General features: G+C 36.8%; 6 protein-coding genes across 8 annotated transcripts; 3 read left to right on the top strand and 3 right to left on the bottom strand.

The window, feature by feature from the left end:
- Nucleotides 1–402: 402 nt before the first annotated feature.
- LOC143362393 (uncharacterized) lies at nt 403–4,627 on the top strand. Of its 2 annotated transcripts, XM_076802489.1 has the most exons (8): nt 403–863; nt 1,065–1,176; nt 1,347–3,143; nt 3,228–3,242; nt 3,350–3,710; nt 3,784–4,073; nt 4,150–4,261; nt 4,340–4,627. In XM_076802489.1, the coding sequence occupies exons 1-8, from the start codon at nt 851–853 to the stop codon at nt 4,460–4,462; spliced, it is 2,823 nt and encodes a 940-aa protein (XP_076658604.1). In that variant the 5' UTR covers nt 403–850; the 3' UTR covers nt 4,463–4,627. The 2 variants fall into 2 exon arrangements, with proteins under 2 accessions (XP_076658604.1, XP_076658605.1); XM_076802490.1 differs by lacking the exon at nt 3,228–3,242.
- A 468-nt stretch (nt 4,628–5,095) lies between these two features.
- Nucleotides 5,096–6,293, top strand: Rpl18a (ribosomal protein L18A). The gene is made up of 3 exons (XM_076802711.1): nt 5,096–5,228; nt 5,611–5,790; nt 5,871–6,293. The coding sequence occupies exons 1-3, from the start codon at nt 5,211–5,213 to the stop codon at nt 6,204–6,206; spliced, it is 534 nt and encodes a 177-aa protein (XP_076658826.1). The 5' UTR covers nt 5,096–5,210; the 3' UTR covers nt 6,207–6,293.
- Nucleotides 6,294–6,688: 395 nt separating this feature from the next.
- LOC143362492 (F-box only protein 44) lies at nt 6,689–8,545 on the top strand. The gene is made up of 3 exons (XM_076802710.1): nt 6,689–7,474; nt 7,615–7,758; nt 8,046–8,545. Exons 1-3 carry the CDS (start codon nt 6,917–6,919, stop codon nt 8,220–8,222), a joined length of 879 nt encoding a protein of 292 aa, XP_076658825.1. The 5' UTR covers nt 6,689–6,916; the 3' UTR covers nt 8,223–8,545.
- Nucleotides 8,546–8,650: 105 nt separating this feature from the next.
- In (inturned planar cell polarity protein) lies at nt 8,651–12,682 on the bottom strand. Its single transcript, XM_076802705.1, has 12 exons — nt 12,555–12,682; nt 12,240–12,418; nt 11,851–12,154; nt 11,511–11,783; nt 11,369–11,440; nt 11,057–11,313; nt 10,885–10,974; nt 10,458–10,800; nt 10,061–10,398; nt 9,659–9,987; nt 9,227–9,393; nt 8,651–9,150 (listed from the first exon to the last, which is right to left on the bottom strand). Exons 2-12 carry the CDS (start codon nt 12,389–12,391, stop codon nt 8,665–8,667), a joined length of 2,811 nt encoding a protein of 936 aa, XP_076658820.1. The 5' UTR covers nt 12,392–12,418; nt 12,555–12,682; the 3' UTR covers nt 8,651–8,664.
- Nucleotides 12,683–12,708: 26 nt separating this feature from the next.
- Fzy (cell division cycle 20 protein fzy) lies at nt 12,709–15,899 on the bottom strand. 2 transcript variants are annotated; one of them, XM_076802707.1, is made up of 7 exons: nt 15,128–15,899; nt 14,932–15,050; nt 14,756–14,844; nt 14,379–14,670; nt 14,003–14,300; nt 13,599–13,915; nt 12,709–13,342 (listed from the first exon to the last, which is right to left on the bottom strand). In XM_076802707.1, exons 1-7 carry the CDS (start codon nt 15,238–15,240, stop codon nt 13,014–13,016), a joined length of 1,557 nt encoding a protein of 518 aa, XP_076658822.1. In that variant the 5' UTR covers nt 15,241–15,899; the 3' UTR covers nt 12,709–13,013. The 2 variants fall into 2 exon arrangements, with proteins under 2 accessions (XP_076658822.1, XP_076658821.1); XM_076802706.1 differs by having other exon boundaries at nt 14,914–15,050.
- A 145-nt stretch (nt 15,900–16,044) lies between these two features.
- On the bottom strand, nt 16,045–21,106 carry Xmas (RRM_XMAS2 and SAC3_GANP domain-containing protein xmas). The gene is made up of 3 exons (XM_076802704.1): nt 17,043–21,106; nt 16,695–16,976; nt 16,045–16,635 (listed from the first exon to the last, which is right to left on the bottom strand). Exons 1-3 carry the CDS (start codon nt 21,014–21,016, stop codon nt 16,071–16,073), a joined length of 4,821 nt encoding a protein of 1,606 aa, XP_076658819.1. The 5' UTR covers nt 21,017–21,106; the 3' UTR covers nt 16,045–16,070.
- Nucleotides 21,107–22,069: the final 963 nt, after the last annotated feature.

The raw sequence follows: 22,069 nt of genomic DNA on the forward strand, positions 1-22,069 counted from the left end.
ATCCAGAGCTGCTTTTACTAATTATTGATTATATTATTTATTGAATAAACATTCACTCGAATGTGAAACTTCGCTAATCATATTTTAAGTAGCTTGAATTTATCGAGTTCACAAACTCATGTACATCGTTCTTTATCATATTACGTTTCAAATATTGGCGCGCTTTCCAATATTTTCAGTTTTTAGCATGCGGTCTCCCAACGTTGTCTGCATGTGGTACTTCAAGGTCAACGAATTTAAAGACAGAAATATTCAAGACTGTACCATAAGTTTCGTTTCTATAAGAATATTCTTCATCGAATCGATCATAGAACAATACTAAATAGAAAGTGAAGCCGACGTCCGTTCTCCAAATTTCGTACAAGTTTTATCAGTTTCTCTTCGTATAAGAGCAACGTGCGTCCCTCTGTTATTCAAATATTTTACAGGACGGTGTTTATTGTTATCATTCGACCTTTTAACGTTACAAGAATAATCGCATCGCGTAGTTTGTGGAAGAGAGTTTACCGGCTACGCGTTTACAATCGTAAATACCGTGTAGTACAAGTTTCATTCAATTAATAAACACACCGATTGGTTGATTCTAAACGTCTAACCTGACAAAACTGTGGGCCAAAAGCGAAATGGCCAATCAGGCGTGCTCCTTGTGAATTTTTCCACAACTTCTTGTGTTTTTTTAACGTAAATACATTTCCTCGAGCATGTTCGTCGAGCCCAAGCTGTCATTAAAAATAAGGTGTTATTTAAAAATTTAGCGGGCCTTCCCGAGAGAGTCTTTATCTTCGATAATTTAGGAAAAAAAATAATTGATAATACGTAGTGACAAGGTGTATATTTGTATATAAATACAATGGATCGTGAAGGTAAATCATACTCCTTTCAAGATACACAATAAAAATTATTAGCATTGGTCTGATAATAATACATACATATATTGAAATATCTATTTATATATGCACATAAATTATTAAATTCTTGGTATTAATTTTGACATTTATGTATACACGTGCAAAAATATTGCAAAACTCTTGCATAATTCTAAGACAGTATTACTTCATTTTCAGAAGATAGAAGCGAATCGGAGGAGGAGCACGAAAAGTCTAGAAGTCGCTCCGTAGACTCTCGACGGTCCAGCAGAAGTAGATCAAAGTCAAATTCCACCAACCGCTCTCCTAGGTTATTTAAATAACATAGTAGAACCTTGGTAACTGGAATCTGAATGGAAGAGCCGAAATCTGCAAGCTATAGAAATTTTATCTTATCAAATTCTCAAGTAAAAAAGATTCAAGTTACTAAGGTTTAGTTAGGCTATACCTAACATAATCTTAATTCCTTTCCTGCTTCAGATCCAATCAGTCGTCACCTGCACAGCCACGGTCACCAGCATCGGTGCATTCGAATGCCAATTCAAGAAAATCATATTCCAGATCACCTTCGCGATCGCCTTCTCAGAATCGATCAGCTTCGCCGGGATCCCCTAAGAACCAGAGATCTTCCAGATCCAGTTCAAAATCTGCTGGTAGAAGGAGCACCTCAAAATCTCCCTCTAAGTCGCCTTCTCCGGAGCAGGATGGAAAGATTGTGCATAGCGGATCGCAATCGCCACGTTCCGCTAAATCTCGATCAAGGTCGAGATCGAGGTCAAGGTCAAAGTCGAGGTCAAAATCAAGGTCGAAATCGAGGTCGAAGTCAAGATCGAGATCGAGGAGTTCGTCGGTGGCGGAATCTAGGAAAAGTTCTAACGCAGCGTCCCGGCAAAATTCGCTATCTAGATCCAGGTCCAGGTCCAGATCCAGATCGAAATCCAAATCCAAATCCAGATCCAGGTCTAGATCAAGATCCACATCAGTGAAACATAGTAATCCACCGTCTAGATCTCCTTCTCGTTCTGTACGCTCTAAATCGCGTTCTCGCTCAGGTTCTGGTTCACCGAAGCAGACTGCTAGATCTCGATCTCCATCTGAATCGCGAGCATCTTCTGCAGCTAGATCACGCTCCCGTTCGGAGAGTCCTCACCGAAAATCGCACAGCAGATCGCGATCGGCCTCTGTCGATAAGAAAGGCTCGCGATCTCCATCACGGTCCCCGTCTCCGTCTCCTTCACGCGCTAAAGCTTCTCGATCCCGTTCACGATCACCATCTCCATCGGTGGACAATTCGGGAAAAGGACCAAGTTCCCCTAAAAGCACGCATTCGAAATCTCCCGGCTCCATAGATGAAAACCGTAAATCCAGATCCAGATCCAGATCCAGATCCGGCTCCAGCCCCAGGAAACCGGCCGCAGCCTCTCGATCAGGATCCCTGTCCAGATCGCCTTCGCCGAAAGTTCAGTCGAAGTCGAGGACACCGTCAGGATCAAGGCAGGGATCGAGATCACGGTCTAGATCCGGCTCGAAGAAGTCAGTGTCAAGATCCAAGTCGCGATCAAGATCCAAGTCCAGATCACGATCCAAGTCGAGGTCGGTGTCAGGATCGCGCAAAGGATCACAGTCTCCGGTTTCGAGAAAGAGTTCCCATTCGCGATCAAGATCCAGCTCGAGATCGTCGAAGTCTAGATCTAGATCTCGTTCCAGTTCGAAGGCGTCTCGGTCCAGATCGCGTTCAGGATCGCGATCGAAGTCGAGATCAAGATCAAAATCGAAATCGAGATCACGTTCGAAGTCGAGATCACGTTCGAAATCGAAGTCCCGTTCAAGGTCGCGTTCTGGCTCACGATCGAGATCAAGATCAAGATCCAGGTCACGATCGCGATCGAGATCACGTTCGAGATCGAAGTCGGGATCGGCAGCTGGGTCTAGACACTCGTCTCGCTCAAGATCAAGATCAAGATCTCGTTCGGCATCGAAGTCCAGGAGATCGAGAAGTCGCAGCGAGGACTCGGAGAGTGCTGTTAAAAAGAGGAACAGAGTTCTTTCTGACTCTGAGGAAGAGGATGACGGGGTTAAGGCGACCAAAAAGTCGAAACACGGCTTGTCAGACTCGGAGAATGAAGGCAATGATGAGGGAGCAGAGAAAAAGAAGGACGACGATGAACAAGGAGAGGAAGGAGAGGAAGCAGAGGCCAAACAGCTTGATGAGAGTGCAGCTATTGGACAGCAAGAAAATGAGGATTCGGACGATGGTGTCATCGCAGATGGAGGAATGTAAGTTGTTGAAATACTTTGGAAGATTTATGTTTAAAATCTGTGTTGTAATCTATATCGTTGTCTTTGATGTACGCTTATCAGGAGTAGCAGATATATGTAAGTAATAGTTCAAAGGCAATTGGAGTAACAATAATCGATTGCAAGCGAGGTCTACGTAATGTGAAAGATTCATGAGAATTAATAATACATGATTTACATTCCAGGGATGACGCTTTGTCCGATTTCGATCGCATGCTGGCTCGTAAAAAAGAAGAACAATCACGCAGACGTAAGAGGAAAGACATTGACATAATTAATGACAACGACGATATTATAGCGCAGTTGTTGTCCGACATGAGGATCGCATCAGAAGAGGATAGGAAATTGAATCAACAAAATAAACCCGCCACGAATAAAATAGCGATGTTACCGAAAGTATTATCGCAACTTAAAAAACACGACCTACAGCTAGCGTTTTTAGAGCATAATGTATTAACAGTGCTGACTGATTGGTTAGCACCGATGCCTGACCGATCTTTGCCTTCGCTAAAGATTCGAGACAGTCTTTTAAAACTTTTGTGGGAAGTAAGTTTATAAGCTTTTAGCTTGAATAATGTAAAATTATGTTCGCGTGCGTCTACATTAATGAACGTTTCAGTTCCCACGAATAGATCAGTCTTCCTTGAAACAGTCTGGTATCGGAAAAGCTGTGATGTATCTTTATAAGCATCCGAAAGAAACCAAAGAAAACAAGGAACGTGCCGGTAAATTGATTAACGAATGGGCACGCCCTATATTTAATCTGTCGGCTGACTTCAAAGCGTTATCGAAAGAAGAAAGAATGCAAAGGGATTTGGAACAAACGCCACAGAAACGAAGGAAGACAGAAGACGGTGGTACTTCGCAAAAATCACAAGATATAAATAAAGCACTGAAAGGAGACGCTAAGTATGGATCGAATAGGCTGTTATAGAATTAGATCAAATGAGATTATTCGACTGTTAATGAATTTTGTTGTACCTAGACCTTTGAGACCCGGTGATCCTGGCTGGGTTGGAAGAGCCAGAGTTCCTAGACCATCAAATAAAGATTACGTTGTAAGGCCTGATTGGAAATCTGACATCGATATTAGCAGGGTAGGTATACTTATTTAACCCACCGTTGATTAACATTTCATAATCTAACTTATAATCCCTGTTATAACGTTTTAATAGAGTTCCAAGAAACAGATGAACCGATTCGAGAGACATATGAAAAATTATATAGATAATAAAAGGATGAAAGGATCAAGAAGAGCTGTTGATATTTCCATCGAAGGACGCAAAATGTCCTTATAATAGACCACATTTCGATTTATATATGACGAATATTATGTACAATTTACAAGAACTGTATATTCGTATACAAAAACGTACATTTGTCTGATCATCACAAGTTATAAAAATTAATACAATTGTAGCTATGATTATATGCTCAATAAAAGTTGAACGACAATTCTAGCCAATGCTTCGTATGCATATGATTACATTAAAACCTTTTTTCATTTTTAAAGTATATTGAATTTAACATTCTATTTTCGTAGTATGCGCGACCTGCACAGTATCGTATCTATGTCCTACCGGTCCTACGTTTGTAGAGAAAGTAGTGGGGTACTATTACTGGCAATTACTGGCGGGAAAATACCGGAAGAGCCCATATATATTTACACACATGCACATTTTGAAAAATGAATCTATAACATGTGTATGTCAAACAAATATTCATAATAACTTACCAAAAATTCGTTGCACGCTCGTCCCGTGACAGACTGTCCAATAGGATTCTTTCGTGTACCATCGATTCGGTTATTGTCGAGAATCGATTCTTTGCGAAACAATCGATCATCCTTATACAGGTCGATTCTTTTCTGATCGATTCATCGGTAAAGAGTCGATTCTCCCAAAAGATCGAGGTCTGCAGAATCGATTCAAAAGATCGATCTTTTCCTCTAAAGAATAAAATCGGAATCGAACATCCCTACATCACTGACGCACGAATGGAGTGACCCCTTTTTCCGGTTTATCGTGATACTGTACGCACGGCAAAATGAAAGCCAAAGGAGAAGTAAGTAAATATTGTAAATTCTATTGAAAAAACCATAAATATATCCTGTCAAAAAATGATTTACGATATTGCAATCTTATGTGTTATAAAAGTTCAACAAGAACGGCTAAAACGAGGTTGTATTGCGTTTTAATATTCGCCTAACCTACAACTCTATGATCGCCGACACATGTTCGGATTGTATATAGAAGTATCAGTACGTTTTGTATCTCGTTATATTTAGAACGAATTAAATTACTGTTTTATTCTATAGAGAGAAGTAATATATGTTTTTATGATGAAGATTACTATTTTGTGTACGTCAAAATTAGTTGCTTGCAAACACACGTGATTACAAACCGAAATTTGGTTACATCGAATAATAATTGTTTTCTTTTTATAGTTGAAGGAGTTCGAGGTAATCGGTCGCAAATTGCCGACCGAGAAGGAGAAAACCACACCTCTGTATAAAATGAGAATATTTGCACCTGACGCTATTGTTGCGAAATCCAGATTTTGGTATTTCCTGCGTCAGTTGAAAAAATTCAAGAAATCTACTGGAGAGATTGTATCTCTTAAACAGGTAAATAAAGAATCTAACTACCATGAACTACAATTACTTATTGATCATAAGATAAATCGTTTTCATGTTTTAATGGTCAGATTTCAGAAAAAACACCTGTCAAAATTAAGAATTTTGGAATTTGGTTGAGATATGACTCAAGATCCGGAACTCACAATATGTATAGAGAATACAGAGATCTGTCTGTGAGCGGTGCTGTAACCCAATGTTACAGAGACATGGGCGCCCGTCATCGTGCTCGTGCACACTCTATCCAAATTATCAAGGTAGAAGTGGTAAAGGCTGCCAATTGCAGAAGACCACAAGTGAAACAATTCCACGATTCCAAGATCAAATTCCCATTACCGAAACGTATTCAGCACAGGAATCGTATGCCACTATTCAGCGTTAGGAAACCACGTACCTACTTCCTGTAAATATTTTCAACCGAGTGTTTTACACACACACACACACCAACATAATATATATTGTTCTAAAGAAAATAAAAGGCCCTCTGATTGTAATATGTTACCTTTATTATTTATCCAATACCTGAACGGCAGCAGTGGCGCCATCATCGACGATATTCATTTGTTGATAACGTTTGTCACAGTCTGCTGTAATTAGGTACGCTGTGCGTTTGTCTACCAGTTTGGAGGTTATACCACTACGAGGAATGGCGGTAAATTCAAATTTTCGTCTATATTTATATAATATTTTAGAAGTAAGGCAAAAATGTGTCGTGCAATTCTCCAATTCAAAAGATTACAAAGAATCTTGAATCCTTTTCGACGATTTTTAGTTTATTTCGTTGGTGTAACATAAAATCCTATTGCATGGGATTTCTGTATAGATCTTAGCCTATGGCTCTGAGGTCAGCACAAACGCTATAAAGTTCGCATGACGCATGACATCACACTTCTCTATAAATCTTACATCTATGATGATACAATGCGTAGTTGACGTATTTGCTAACAAACGTCGGGTGACGTTTGAAATAATGTAGCCAAGTGTAGCTCGCAGTTAACATTCTTGAAAAATAAAACAATATTTTAATATTCGAAACTGTGAAGAGAAGACCAATACATATTTCTACGCACAACAATATTCATTTTCCGCTGACTGTGAATTGCGTGAACATTAATTAATGGGGCAATTTCATAACAGCAGCATGAACATTCGTGAAGAATTCGACGAAGAAAGTGAAAACGGATTAATCCTCGCTGACAGGTATATTCCTGGCGAATTGTTAACACAGATCTTCACCTATGTCGATTATAAATCTCTGTTGAGTTGTCAGTTGGTTTGCAAACGATGGGAAATGTTAATAAAAAGTTATGTTTGGCGCAAAGTGGCCGAATTAGCGTCTGGTGGTCAGTCGCTTTTACTAAAGAAGGACATACCTTGGTACGTGTATTATTTTATATGTAAGAAGAAACCTTTTGGAAGAAACTTGATCAAAAATCATTCCGGAGAAGAAGGACTACAGAAGCATTGGAAGATCACGTTAGAGGGTGGCAATAACTGGGCTGTGGAAAATCCTCCAGTAGGTGTTCCACCCTTACCCAGCGATGATCCCATTTTGGAGGGTAAACAGCACTGTTTCACTACATCCTACCACCTCTGTGTAAAAAGACAAACAATCGACTTAGAAAAGGAAGGTCTGATACCATATGTTATGGACACCTTAAGGCCTCCGATAGAGGTACCTTGAAACTGGATTTATTCTATAATATAAAATGCTTCATAACATTTGCCTTCTAAAATCGGATATTTCGTATGCAACAACCTAATCATTTTTATATAAGAAATATTCTTCTGATGGCTTAATTCTTCTTTCTATAGATCAGCGAACATTATAGCTGCAGATGGGACTGTCCAGCTGCTTTTGAGCTTAAAGTGTATTTAATCAATGAGAAGGATCAAATCATGTATACCTTTGATTTTGATGATACGATAACTGGAGAAACTCAAAATCAATGGCATCGTGTACGTATTACCGTGTCCTTTCCCAGTTCATTGTGACGCCAATGAACACCAATTTTCAATTCTTCATCCTGCTGAAGGGCTCATTTTTATGGGAAAAGTTCAAGGAGTCTGAAATTGATTTGTAATTGAAATCGTAATTTTTTTGTTTTTCACTTTCGTCTTATATAGCCATGGAGAACCATCCCTCAAATTTTCTCCCATCTGTAGTCGAACACCCTGATTATAAATAGAATAATTATGCTCAGAGAAGTTTTTCTATGCAATAATAAGTGTTCTCTTTTAAATAGGTAACGCACACATTTGAGAATTATAAACCGGGACTCCGAAAAATTATATATTCTCATGGAGGCGTAGATAAATCATATTGGAGTGGTCATTATGGTAGTAAAATGGCTGGCGCGTGTGTACGCGTACATTTTCCAGTTGCACAACACTCCGACGATGAGGAAGAGAATGTGTTGTAATGTATATAAAACAAATTAGAATTTTCTCAAAATTTATTAACATAAAAAAATGAATACTATTTTTGTACATTATAAAAAGATTTGTAGTTGTTCAAAGATTGTTACTATATTAATGTTCCACCAGAGCACAAATACGTAAATATTCTTACCTCATTGAAAACGAAATGAACATTTGGACGTTTGAGTTGTGATGGAACATGGTGTTTAAAAGTTTTAATATATTGTATATTATAAGCGTTAATAAGGTACTGTAAAGTAAAAAGGCCATTTTATGTAAATTCTGTATAAAAAATATAAATAAATTACCAAATGTGATAGTTGAATATGAAGTTATATGACAATACAGTTGAACAAAATAAAGCTATGTTTAAAAAAATGTGGATTAAGTATAGATATATGATAAATGAGATTTATCAGTTATTTGGTGAAGAAGATGAACAATTTAACTTAGTGTATGTAACGAATGTAATTTGAATGCTATTTCGATTAAATTTTGTGGTGCAGAATCTTGATAGCACACATACAATTCCTTCGGATGAGGAGTCGTATATAATCGCCCGACAACCCAATAAGTAATATTGTCACATTCAAATAATACTCCATGCTCTTTAACGGCGATTAAACTCTTATTAATTACACTTTTGTCCATATCCGAATTCAACATTTTCTTAAATCTCACTGTGTTATGCAAAAGTCTGTGTATGACGTGAACACATTTATTAAAATTAACTATAATCTTATGATCTTTCTCTGAACTTTCTAATAATTTTGATGATAATAGGATACCTTCGGCCATATCTAAATGCACGTAGTGATAAAGATAATTCTTATCACCTGTCGTCAATATTTTTGGTGACAAGTACTCGGCTTGATTTAATAGGTTCTCCCGTATATTTGATATGTCCATATTCAACATCCGACAGTCGTTCTGCAACAACGTATTTTATACAAGGCATTATTTCCGTGAAATAGGCGTCACATAAAATAATTGATTTGTTATTTACTTTGTACATATCGATGTCGGAATCGCTGTCATCAGAATATTTCGATCCGCTTGACATTTTTTCTCTTGTCGCCCGTCTTCCTAATATAGGCATGGCTTCATCACTAATTTCGCTGACTCCACCTGTCCCTTGACTCAGCGAATCTTCCGATGTGTGCAAAGAATACACTATAAAGAATTTTAGAACTATATTATTATTGGTGAAGAAGTACAAGGTGTAAGAACAGCAATGGTCATCCGTTCTAGGCGTGAATCTATACCTTTCGATCGGTGGATATTTGTAAGAGAAACATGTCGCAAACAAACAGTTATCGAGCTATAAGCTTATAAAGTTTTTGCAGAATTTTACTGTATGGTGTTACACGTGTAAATAAAAGCCTACTACTACATTCTAACTGACCGTGTCGATCTTCTAATTAACGATTCTATTTACCAGATCCTAACACCATTGGACTTTCTTCCGTGCTGCGTTTTTTCAAAATGGATGGTATCTCTTGAGCCTTTTTATTAGTAGCTAAAGCGAGAGATGATCTCGCGGGCGAATTTTGTACATCGGTCGATTTGATAAGACCTAAAAAGTTTTCTGTGATGCTCGATGATGGTTTCGTAGACACATGATCCTCGTTAGGTATTACTTCTGGTCTCGTATTAGACGCAATCCATTTAGCCGCCAATGTTGTCACTCCTATCTTTTGTATATGCTTTAAAGTTTCTTGAGCTTCTTCTACATAAAATACATCGGGGCCAATGGTTTCGCTGCATCTAGATTTATAGAACTAGAAATAATTTAATAAAATCGAAATAACGAATTACAATTAAGTAATAGCATTATTACTTTGCTGTACAGCCACCAGATTCCAGAAGTACTGCTAATAAGTCGTATCCATATCCAACAACAAGTAAAAACCATTTTCCATTAGGAACCAGTGGTTGGATGCTTTTAGTGTTATCCAAATTTCCACGATTACATGATGAGGGATAAACTTTTTTCCAAATAACAAGATTGTTTACAGGCTCGCTCATCACTAAGTTCAGGAGACAATTGTGTCGAAGATAAGAGTTGACTTCGATCAAATCACTGTGCATTAAATGGGAACCGAGAAGGTATTCTTTGTGATACACACAGCTACCTAAAATCGTGTATAGTCTTTGGCAGTCCATGGGATCTTCGTTCTACGAAAAGAAAAATCACGTTAGTTGTTTGCTTTCTCTCTTCTTTTGCGCGTACGTACCCAATCCCTATAATCCATAGCTTCCATTTCACTTAAGGCAGCATCAATCTGAATCTGTGCATCTCTTGATAACTCTATAGAATTTGCTACTGAGAAAGTGCTCCTAAATTTATAACTTTCCATGCTCTCGATATCATTATTAATTTTCATAGTACAGTCTGGTAATCCTACGTTGTTTGCAAAATCCTTTAGATCGAGTAATTGTTCGAAGAACAAAATAAAAAAGTGATCTAAAGAAGAATGGTTTCCAATGGGCGTAAAACAATTTGTTAGCGACTGATGTACGAATTCTAAGGTTCTGACTAAATCGAGCGATAAATTTACAGCTTCCTCGAGATTGCAACTGAAAACATTAACAGTCAATAAATAGTTTATTACTACTTAATAAATAATAAATAGTACATAATAAATAATAAGTATTGTTCACCATTTTTTTGGTAACGCTATTAAAAGTAATTCTTCGTTTCTCGGCACGTATACAACGTGAACTTCTTCGTTTGCTACCTGTACAGTAGTACTATAAAAGTTACATTATAAAAGGCGATTTATCCGTATTGTGAAAAATTTCGTCAACTATTTATAAGGTTAATAATTAATACCTAGTAGGCTGTGATCCCGTTATTCCTGGTAACAAGTGATTAAGAGTTATAAAAGCTCCTCTCGTCGTGCATAAAATAGATTGAGTATTTTTATTCTCCGACCGGGGAAACGTATAAAGAACACCCTGCAATTCTGGTCCCATTTCCGAAATTTCCGTGGTTCTCAGATACAGAACGCCAAGTGGGTAATTTATAAGAGATTGCATCAGGTCTTTGCTTTCCTCCTTGTTCATTAGTCTTTGTACCAATATGGATTGCTAATAACGAAAAATATTAAAAACAATATCGTACACACATTAAATAAAATTATACCTTAGGACTGCTCAATCCAGGCAATTTTTCTGTTACATCAATCCCTGCAACCCTTTGCAGCTCTAATGTTACCTAAATAACAAACAAAAATTATAGTACACATATCTATATTTTTTACTGTTGTTATAATCAGCATTCTTACATTTGTTGCAACAGTTACTTCAGACAATATATGATCTAAATTTTGATATGTGATGTTAGTCGAGTTCACACTTCTTAACCAGTCACCAATTTTAATATTCTTATTTTTCATTGCCTCCCCATCCGGTATAAATCCAGCTACCATAACTCTTGTTTTATCTGAGAATACACCCGGAGTGATTCCGAAGTAAGCTTCGCATAATGTAGCTCGTCTCCCTAATTTATGTCTTCTATCTGGATCAACCCATAGTGTGACTTCTCGAATTTCTCCAGCCTAAAATATTTACGTAACACATATACTGTTTCCAAAAGTACTTACACAACAATAAAAGCATATTCACTTGAAAATCCCTGAATGTAACTTCCTTAGTCGTGCTTCCTTCTTTCCCAGGATTCAATATATTGTTGGACGTAGTACTAGAATAATTTTTCTTATTTCTTGTACTCCATCTCTTGCTTTCTTTGCGCCTTATAAGTCTCATAAGTTTTCCAGCTCTTGTGCTACGGCGTCGTGTCAGCTCTGGTTGAGAATCATGTTCTGATTCATTGTACAAAGACTGACCATCAACTATACTTTCTGCAGCAGATTCTATGTAAAATAATTCTCCAGTAGGGCTGATTTCTGATTCCCATTCTGCAGCAGAACTGTATCCAAAAACATATTACGATCTTATCACAAAAATATATTTCATCAGAGACTGATACAATATTTTTAAACAATTTTCTGTACCTGTCTGTGTCTGAATAATATGATCCAGTACAGGAACCGCTATCGCTTGCCCACCAATCATGCTCATTATCATCTGGTGTACCTTCTGCAGCACAAACTTGTTCACTATATTTAGACTTTGTGGGTATGTTTTTAGAGTTTGTGTCGTCCATACTGTGTACAATGTAATTTTTAATATTCTATAAAAAAATACACTTATAAAAGTATGTATATGCCTAAATGTTTTTGAAATTGTTATGTTGTTATGTTCGTTGTGTACCAGACATTTATTTCGTTTTATGCTTCTAAGGACAGGTTGGGTCAAAGAATTCTTACCTGAAGACTTGAATGCTTGAGTAGGAAGGGTGGGGGTTGAAATTACCTTTCACCTTGATACATATCGTTCAGCTATAAATCAAGATACAAGACTTCAAACGCGGGTAACTTAAATTAATTACGAATACCATCTAATTCCAATAAAAATGCATACTTTTATAAGACACTTTTATTCAAATACAATAAAAAAAAATAGTTTCTACTTAAGAATCTCTTAGGTCGTTATATTTCGAGTTACAATCATTCTCAGTCACTTATCCGAGTTCTAGAATTGTATAAAACAAAACTCGGAATTTTAGGTACCAGGTGTCTCAATTTATTCCAAGTATGTTTGTTAACAATCGAATAAAAGGGAATCCCGCCGCGAACCCTTGTTGTTGAAATGTAGGTGATCGACTACGTTTCAACGCGTTTAAAACATAAATACAAAAGTATATTTCTTCTATGAGCATAAAATTCTTATCGGATGGATTGCTTAAGTCTGGAAGGAACCGATTTCATTTCGCTGGGCTCCTTCTTCTTGTGCGGATCCGGTTGGAAGCATTTCCACAGTCTCAATGTTTCATCAGCACCTGCGCTGAGTATCGTCGTGCCATCGGGAGACATAGCCAAATGTAACACACGACTAGTGTGACCTGTAAGCTCTGCGACCTTTGTCATACCTGGGTACTTCCATATAATCAATTGATTCTGTGCGTATCCGTGGCCGGACACAATTTCTTTGTACGTCGTCGACCAAAGCAGAGAACACACTTGCGATTTAGTGTCAATCGTATTCAAGCATGCACCTGTTATTAAAAAAGATACGTGTAATCCGAGTTGCTCTTGTTAATAAAAGTTTATTCGGGATCGGGCGGATTCTTAAATATATAAGGATTCTCGAATATGCTCGAGAATCCCGAAAATGATCAGGAGTCCCAATATATGTGAGCATCCTAAAAGTTTTGAGAACCTGTCTCGATCCCGAATACAATTCTGAAACCGCCGACCCGAGATTTCCGGGTTCTCGCACAACTCTGGTAATTAGTGCTTTGTTGCAATTACCCGTATTACAATTCCAGAACCGAATTGTTCTATCAGCAGTACCACCGCCACTCGCAAGAATATTATTTTGCCATGGGCACCATGCCAGTGCTTTGACGGCTGCTTGATGTTGATTCAACGAATAAAGCGGTTGCGTGTGAGTATGATGTTGTCCGGAAATCGATGGCCAAATTTGTAGCATATTATCGTTCCCGCCGCTTGCTAAATATTTTCCATCGGGTGACCATTTCAAACCGCATACTTCCTGAGCATGAGCGTTTATAGTCGATATTAAATGATCCCTTTGTCTGACATCGTGGTGCACGATTTGTCCTGCTCTAGAAATCGAAATATAAGCAACCATGATTAATAAATCATTTTATTACTATTAATATAACTTAACTGTGCTATAAGATGACCATTACCTGCATCCACTTGTCAAAATATGTGAGTTCCAAGAAAGAGAACCTACTCTAGCTGCATGACCATTCATTACACGTACTCTCTTTTGTTGGCTGCAGTCCCACAATTCTGTATTTCCTACTGTTGTACCTACAGCTAAATAAGGGCCTTCTTGAATCCACGCAACGGAACAAATATAATCGTTGCCCTCTAATTCAAACAACTGTTCTATGGTTCCTGTTACAGCGTTCCATAAATATACATTAGCACCTAATGCTACAGCTAAGATATTACTTTCTGACCAATCAATCAGGTTCAGATCTGAAAGACATATCAAATGTTACTGTTGAAAATTAATTCTAAGAAATTAGCAGGAGAGAAATGTATAGAAGCACGTACAATAGTCATCAACAATTTCTGGAGCATCTAAGATTCTATCAGGAGTCTGTGGAATATATCTAGTAGATGCTTTAACACTAGCCGGTGTCTTACTCTGACTATACACAACCCGTAATGGATTCTGATATCCTTCTGGAGGAGCAGGGGCTTTGTTTTGGTAAGATAAAACTCTCATATTGTTAATATCACCGCCATGTAAATTCTCACTCATAAGACGCTGCATTTCTCTCTTGGAAGGACTTATGTTGTCCTGTTTCTCCTCATCTCTCTCTGCGTTTGCATGCTGTTGAAACTATAATGTACATTTTTTTGAATTTAGTGTTTGCATACAAGTTCATAGAATTATTGAAATAAATTGTACATTAAGGGATACAAACTTTGTAATGTCCCAGATCAAAATTGGTAGTTGCTCTTGAAGGAATGAATCTATCACCACCACTGGGTGTTTTAGCAGGTGTAGATCGACCTGATAAAATATTTTTGAGTTTATTTTACCTAGAAATGGCTATTTATAGTTGTAAAGATGATATCATACTTGGTGATTTCTTCGAACCTTTGGAAGGAGTTTTCTTAGCTCGATTTTCGTTCTTTTTCGTTGGCGTTTTTCCCGTAGTGCTATTCATAAATGATCCGTTCGTAAGTTTCCGGGAGGCATTGATACTGAGATTGACACTGTACGAATAAGTAAATAATGAAACATGTATCATAATTCTGAATAAAATAGAAACAGTTGAATGATTCATTAATACCTTGAATTTGATGTTTCTAAACATTTCTTCTGCCAGCGAGGAAGTGGTCCTTTAATATTCTCGTCCATTCTAGTTAAACTGTTCATTTCTTTCATGTACTTTAAGTGCGACATGCTCGAATCTTACGATATGTAAAAGCTAGACTAAATAACGTTTTGTACCGAAATACGAGCTCAAAGATGAAACGAAAATCTTTCACTCAACGGTTCATTTAATAATATTCTAATTTGCTTAAAAACTATATTAACGTTCAAAAATCAAGACTTATTGTTCACGTATAGTATACTTCAAAGATATTATTCTTCTTCACTCAAAATAACAAAATTCTTTGTCGAAACACTGTTTGAACAGACCTAAGACACGGCATTTAAAAAGTTCCGTTAAAATTCAAAGGTTTTCGTTAGCTAACATTCCGCCAGAGGTCGTTGTACAAATAAAGGCGCATTCTCAAACTTGCGGTAAAATTTAGGTGAATTTCAAACGAATTAAAATTTTTTTTAAATATCTCCTAAGTTCTTATTTTTCTATAATATCTTCTCCTAAAATCTTATCTATTATTTACAATTAAATTGAATTATAAGGAACAAATAAAATAAAATAATAGAGGAATTTAACGTGTTTCGTATGTGTGTGTATTTAAACAGTGACTTTTAGAAATGAAAATTTTATATATAAAATACTATGATAATCGCACGTCTTATTTTGTACATAAATTCATCATTTTTATAATAAATATTGTATACGAAATCTTTTTTGTACATATTAGTTAGTAAAGTCTTGCAACTCAAATTTCTTTCACTATAAATTTATGCGAATCTATTACTTACATTATAAACCTTACTATACATATGAGGAATACCGTAGAATACAGTCGTCGTCCCACTAAAACTAATTTGAGAATAAAAAATAACAATATATTTACATGTTGTTAAGTAAATTTAGTTTAGCTGCACAATGCATTTCTCAACTTTTCTTCAAATAAATTATTTTGTTCTTGATGAACCTTTAAACGATCCTCCACCTTTTTCGAAATGCAATGCACCTCCATTACTTGGTTCCGACTGTACTCGCAGAATTCAGCTAATGGATCGATTTCAGAATCTTTCTTTCCATTCCTAAATACTCTTCGTCTTTTCGTGATTGGTTCGCTCATGTTACTCTTCATTTCATCCACCATTCCATGTTTTTCTATATTTAAATCTTGCATCGTAACTTTATATTCATTGAATACATTCGATTTAAACCACCACGGTAACGCTCGAAAGTGCTTTATGTGATTCTTATTATAAACCACTTTCAAATCTTTATCGATAAAATTCACCTTACTCTTAACGATATGTAATAGAACATCGATAAAGTTCGTCACGGTTAGCATACCAGATGTAAAGAATAAACTGTTGAATAAGCTGCACGATACTTCGTCGCTATCAACATTGCATAATGCTTCTTTAAAGTAATTTGTTACATTCTGATGAAACGTGTTGTCATTATCCAATGGCCAGCCGTACCTGTAATACACAAATCAATTTTATAATATTCGTTTAATAAAATATACAGTGCAACTCACCTCCACTGTGGCAATTTAAAAGAATCCAACACATCTTCTATTCTTGCTTTACAGTCCTCCTTTTTCCAAGCGTCGTCGAAATATTCGTAGCCACATGGCATCATATACTCGTTTTTAACGAATTTCTTAAATTCTGGAGCAAATTTTGTATACATAAATGATTCTGGATCCAGTAGTATATTCATTAGATGAGTGATTGCTTCGTTATGTAGATCTATGATGAATTTCGGCTCCCTCAGCGCGTAAAATAATTTGTCATTGAAGAAGGAGTCATCTTGTAGCCTGTAAAGAAGCAATATTAGATATGATGATAAAGTTTAGCAAACGAAAGAACATTTTGCTGATTACCTTAGCCAGAGTTCGTCTGTTAAACAAATATCACAAATATTTTCCAAATAGTCCATTTTTAATGGATTTTTAGGTGACTTATTTACAGACAACCAGAATATGGCAGTTTGCGTCATATTCAAGATTGTTTCCTCATTTAAATCGTTCTCGTTCATGATAGTATAAACTGATAAGTATCCAGCGTCTAATAGTTTTTCTAATGTAGAAACTACTTCTGTGTCTCGCGTATTAAAATTTTCGTCACCCAAAATGAGGAATACTAGAGGAATGGGCATTAGTCTATCTCTAGATAATATAGTTTTCATTAAACGTTTTATAACGATGTTTGTATTCTCGGTAGCGCTTGCTATAAAAAGGAGAGCATCCGAACCCACTAAATTATGATCGCTGATCAAACCCTCGAAATTCCGAATACAAATATGCAAAGTTTCCAGTGGACTTGCTCGATGCGTTTTTATTATTGGATTCACAGTATAGTCTTCGGGACAGAGATACTGATTCATTATTTTTTTATGATGCCATAGAACAGGTTTGTTGAACAAGTCTGGCCAGGAAATGACTAACTTCCAATAATAGTTCGAAAGCATGCTCATCTCTGGAGATCTCAAGTTTTCCTTAATGCCCATAAAAATGACAAGTTCGGCTTTGTACAAAGAATCAATGTATGATTTCGATTCTTTGTGCTCGTCTCTTCTTCTACACATGTTTTCAATAACTAAATCCTGGTTTTTCGAATATAATAATTTAGCGCATTCATCGCTGGAATACTTTTGCAACCATACTGGAGTATTATCCAGTGATTTCCGTTGTTGTTTCCTTTTCGTAGCATTAAACTTCCATATATTGAAATATTTGATGACTGTTCGTTTTTTCATTTTCTTCGACAATGCATGTAATTTTCTCGAACTAATAATTTCTTCTCGTAGAATGCTGTCGCATATCTCCCGAGTAATTTCAGACAAAATTTCATTTTTGACGTTCTCGCTTAATTTATCGCGGGTACTCATTTTATCCATTTCTTCATCGACAAGTCTAGAACAAGAATTTTCAACAATTTCCGTCTCGACATCGCTCAAAATTTGCTCTGCTAGTTCATCAATTTGTTGCATCCTCTTTGCAGAAATTTTCTCCTCTGCTTTTGCATTCTCATCTTTTGCTTTCTCTTCTAACGGATTCGGACGAGCGAAGATGTTTGGAGCATCTCTTAATCTATTATTACTATCAGTTACCGCTGGGATGCTTGCTTTCAATTTTGGAGCAGTTTGCACATTCGAGAACGTATTCGAGAATATCGAGGAAGACGTTACATTTTCCATGAATACATTTCCCTGTGTGGCTCCTGAAAATATACTTTTGTTTGCAGCTGCTGTAAATGGTGAACCGCTACTGCTATATGGTGGTGGTGGCTCCAATGATTTTGAGAATACAGTAGACGATTTTGCAATCGTCGATGTAGCATTATATGCGTTACCAAAAATAGATGATTCATTAGTTCTACTTGCTTCCGATACAGCATTTTCCTGTTTCGGTGGAAAACCAAATATGTTTGTACCTTTCTGTTTCTCTTGAAACTCTGTGATTGGCACTTGAGACTTGGAGACTGAAAATATGTTTGTACTAGTCGTCTGAGGTGTAATGATGTTTGTATTAAAATTACTGCTCGCACTGGTCGTAGTGAATATATTTCTATACTCAGTACTGTAGCCAGTACTCTCATGTTTATTTTGATTTTTCTCAGGGACTAAGTCAGACTCCTTGCTTTCCGCTATGTCTTCATCAACGTATTCATATGGATCGTTTGGAGTACAAACATCGCTCTTATTTTGGTCCTCTGCATTGACAGAGTCCGATAATAAATATCCTTGCTCATCAAAACTGTTGTGTGGAATGTGATACTTGTAATTCCTCTCTGGCATTTTTTCTCCTGCTATACATTCTCCAACAGACAATTGTTTCATTATCCTCTTAGACTCTATCACATTGCAGGCTCTGTTTTGCTTCATGTTTATTACAGACATAGAGAAATTCTGTCTGTTTAGTAGTACATGCAGTTCGTCCCTCGCGACATTTAATCCCACTTGTTCGCAGAAGTGAATAGCCTCATGTTCATTCTCGAAGCCCAAAATGTCTATTAATTCGTACAACGGATATGCCGTTGCTGCAGTTCTGCAATAAGCCTTTACGATTATCGATAATGCCCTTAACCTTACTTGGTTGAAGTACCTAAGCAAGATACAAGCATTCAAATACGTTGTTTTACAAACAAGTTTGAAGAATTTATAATAATTATTCGACTCCAAAGCAGAGTATACATTCTGTGCAAATTGAACTTCTGGAGATCTTTGCACGCTCTTTGGGAGCCTTTGCAAGTCCCACATGAAGTTGCTGTTGTTCAAATTCAATAGAATGATGTATGCCCGAAATTCTGGTTCATTCTTGCAATTTATCCCTTTCACTCTTAGATCGTGATACATGTACTTCAATGTTTGCAAACATTTCGTCAGATTATCCGAGTTGATCTTTTTGTCAAAAACAGACGGTTTTTCGGCGCAGAGCCTTTCAGAACAGACTATGTGAAACCTAGCGCATTGTTCGACCAGTTCAACGCTATCTGTGCAGCATAATTCTTGTTGCGTTATATCTTTCCGAATTCCCCTCGTTCTGTCCCACAGGAAATGATACCAGTCTCCCAAATTCGTACCTTCTTCGTCACAAAGATTCGCTATTTCGTGAAGCAAGTAGCTCATGGTCATTTTCAAGGATTTTACAGGTCTTAGATCATGCGCCATCGGTTCCTCTTGATCTGCTGAAGACCTGGAATACTGTTTCACGGCGGTCGCATGATTTATTTTATACTCGTTGCTTTCAAGTTGTTCGTACAACGCGAGTTGTCTTTTCGACTCGCGCATTAGACGTTCTTTTTCAGGACACATATCAGGGCATATCCCAACCATTGCTTTAGCAGCAGCCAGTGTATGGGATTTAGTTTGTTTTGTACGCATGAGTCGATCTCTGGCTTCTAATACCTTGTACTTGTCTTCTGAGTTATAGGCTGGTTGACGAATTATTTTTTGCATTTCTTCAATGCTAGCATTGGGTAACAGATCTGATATTTGACTATCTATTTTATGCTTCTCTGATTTAGCAGCTGCTTTCTCAGTCCTTGATGCTGCCTTAGATGCACCCTTGACCTTCTGTGTTTCCTTCTTTTTACTCACTGAAGAATAATTAAAATAATCAGAGTTATCTCTATCATGTACATTGTACGCTAGATTCTTCATAGCATCTAATTCCATTTGGAACTCGTCGTCATTCATAAAATTTGTTACCACATTCTTCTGTGATTCTTTCCGTTTGGTTGGAGACTTTGGTAATGCGGTTAGTTTGGTCCATTCTACATTAAATTTCTCCCCATAGTACTCGCCGCTTTGATCGTAAGCTACAATCGCCTCGTCTTTGGTGGCATAGGTAACTGTGATTATTTGCTTCTTGGGACGAATAGTGATCCTTAAAAGATTTCCAAACATCATAAAGTATTCTTTTGCTGTTACCTTTGTGAGCAAAGACTGAGGTACATTGGTGCAGGTTATTGAATTTTCTGGATTAATTTTAGCAGCTTGCGATCGAGAATTTTTCTTTAACTGCTCGTACATTGTAGTATCCTTAAGAGCTTGGGCGAAAACGTTAACAGCAGGTTTGTAAGTGTGCCTTGATATTTTAGGTTTGTATTGTTTCTCGGACGATCTCGACTGATGCTTAGGCTCGCCTAAAAGATTCGGCTCCGACACTGACGTCGGTGTAGCAAAAGTAAAAACATCTTTCTTAGTAACCGATGTATCGAACGTTTCTGTATTAACCTCGGAATTTATACCGCTAGGAGGACTAAGTACATTTGGTGCGGAGAATACAAACGCTTTCGAAGATGCACCTTCTGTTGACATAATATTATCTTCCGTGCTTTCTCCACGCTCCATTTTTGTCACTTTTTTTACAACTTTTCTTAAGCATTAGCTAAAGCGTCATTTAGTTACATAGATGACACCTACTTTTACCTCATAGCTGTTTCCCGCATGAGGATGGTTAGGTTCGTTCTCTGATTTTACAGTATATAGATAGCGTTCGTCAGCGTAGAGGGCGTCAGCGTGACAAACGCGAGTACAGAGCCATCTTCTGTATTGATAATGAATGAAAAAAGGAAGAATTTGCTTAGAATTTATTATTGAATATTTTCTCCAGTCTTGATAGAGTCTGTAGAATTTTATATTGATGAACTTTCTTTGCGATATTCATTTAAAAAATCTTCGACAGATAAGATTGTGTTATTTCAAGTCGCCCGCCATAATATAAAATTGCCACCTAGTGGTAAATGAGTTAAACGCAACAATTATTTTCGAACACATTTGAAATGTACGGCGCCATTTAAATTTCAAATTCAAATCACATTCTATGACGATTCGAATATTTTATATACCTTAGCCGGTGAAAGAATAATGTGTAATTAAATTCATTACCGCGCCAATGGCAAGTATTCGGAAATGATCTGAAAATATAAAACAATTTCAACGGAAATTTATAAAAATGGTTTAATGAGAATAAATATGGATAGCATACATGAGTTCTATAATTTTGCGTGATAAGGTTTTGGATGAGATTTTTGAGTTTCGATAATATACAAAATAAGTTCGCGAAAATAGAAAATGATACAAATAGCAAGAAAGATTTTGTTTTGTGCATGTGTCACTTATTAGATGCTTATAGTTCACACATGACAATTTCATCGAGGATACGTAGCATTATTATAGTGGCATTTTTTATTTTATTAGTAAGTATTATTAAACTCTTTACATATTTTTGTCGTTATAATGAATAACTGGTAGAACTTTTTAACTTACACATCCACTCATTCAAACATGCGTGACAGACCATTCCGTAACTATGTACTCAGTACTCACAACTATGTCACATGATCCCCGACAACTTATAAGATTAATGCCATCACTTAGCAGCTTACAAAATCTATTTCTTAA

This window comes from Halictus rubicundus, chromosome 17 (genome assembly GCF_050948215.1).
Source record: "Halictus rubicundus isolate RS-2024b chromosome 17, iyHalRubi1_principal, whole genome shotgun sequence".
Taxonomy (NCBI): domain Eukaryota; kingdom Metazoa; phylum Arthropoda; class Insecta; order Hymenoptera; family Halictidae; genus Halictus; species Halictus rubicundus.

What these genes read in the sequence shown, in the direction of transcription:
- Rpl18a (XM_076802711.1), top strand. An exon ending in AGATTGTATCTCTTAAACAG is followed by an intron (nt 5,791 to 5,870) that starts GTAAATAAAGAA and finishes TTTAATGGTCAG; the next exon opens with ATTTCAGAAAAAACACCTGT.
- Xmas (XM_076802704.1), bottom strand. Translation starts at nt 21,016, where the DNA reads ATGGAGCGTGGAGAAAGCACGGAAGATAATATTATGTCAACAGAAGGT. An exon ending in ACAGACGAACTCTGGCTAAG is followed by an intron (nt 16,977 to 17,042) that starts GTAATCAGCAAA and finishes GCTTCTTTACAG; the next exon opens with GCTACAAGATGACTCCTTCT. An exon ending in TTTAAATTGCCACAGTGGAG is followed by an intron (nt 16,636 to 16,694) that starts GTGAGTTGCACT and finishes TGTGTATTACAG; the next exon opens with GTACGGCTGGCCATTGGATA.
- Fzy (XM_076802706.1), bottom strand. Translation starts at nt 15,240, where the DNA reads ATGTCGCACTTAAAGTACATGAAAGAAATGAACAGTTTAACTAGAATG. An exon ending in TTAGAAACATCAAATTCAAG is followed by an intron (nt 15,051 to 15,127) that starts GTATTAATGAAT and finishes TTATTCGTACAG; the next exon opens with TGTCAATCTCAGTATCAATG. An exon ending in AGAAATTGTTGATGACTATT is followed by an intron (nt 14,301 to 14,378) that starts GTACGTGCTTCT and finishes TATGTCTTTCAG; the next exon opens with ATCTGAACCTGATTGATTGG.
- In (XM_076802705.1), bottom strand. Translation starts at nt 12,391, where the DNA reads ATGGACGACACAAACTCTAAAAACATACCCACAAAGTCTAAATATAGT. An exon ending in TTACATTCAGGGATTTTCAA is followed by an intron (nt 11,784 to 11,850) that starts GTGAATATGCTT and finishes TAAATATTTTAG; the next exon opens with GCTGGAGAAATTCGAGAAGT. An exon ending in AAGTAACTGTTGCAACAAAT is followed by an intron (nt 11,441 to 11,510) that starts GTAAGAATGCTG and finishes TTTGTTATTTAG; the next exon opens with GTAACATTAGAGCTGCAAAG.
- LOC143362393 (XM_076802489.1), top strand. An exon ending in GCACTGAAAGGAGACGCTAA is followed by an intron (nt 4,074 to 4,149) that starts GTATGGATCGAA and finishes TGTTGTACCTAG; the next exon opens with ACCTTTGAGACCCGGTGATC. An exon ending in CTGACATCGATATTAGCAGG is followed by an intron (nt 4,262 to 4,339) that starts GTAGGTATACTT and finishes ACGTTTTAATAG; the next exon opens with AGTTCCAAGAAACAGATGAA.
- LOC143362492 (XM_076802710.1), top strand. Translation starts at nt 6,917, where the DNA reads ATGGGGCAATTTCATAACAGCAGCATGAACATTCGTGAAGAATTCGAC. An exon ending in CCTTAAGGCCTCCGATAGAG is followed by an intron (nt 7,475 to 7,614) that starts GTACCTTGAAAC and finishes TTCTTTCTATAG; the next exon opens with ATCAGCGAACATTATAGCTG. An exon ending in CTCAAAATCAATGGCATCGT is followed by an intron (nt 7,759 to 8,045) that starts GTACGTATTACC and finishes TCTTTTAAATAG; the next exon opens with GTAACGCACACATTTGAGAA.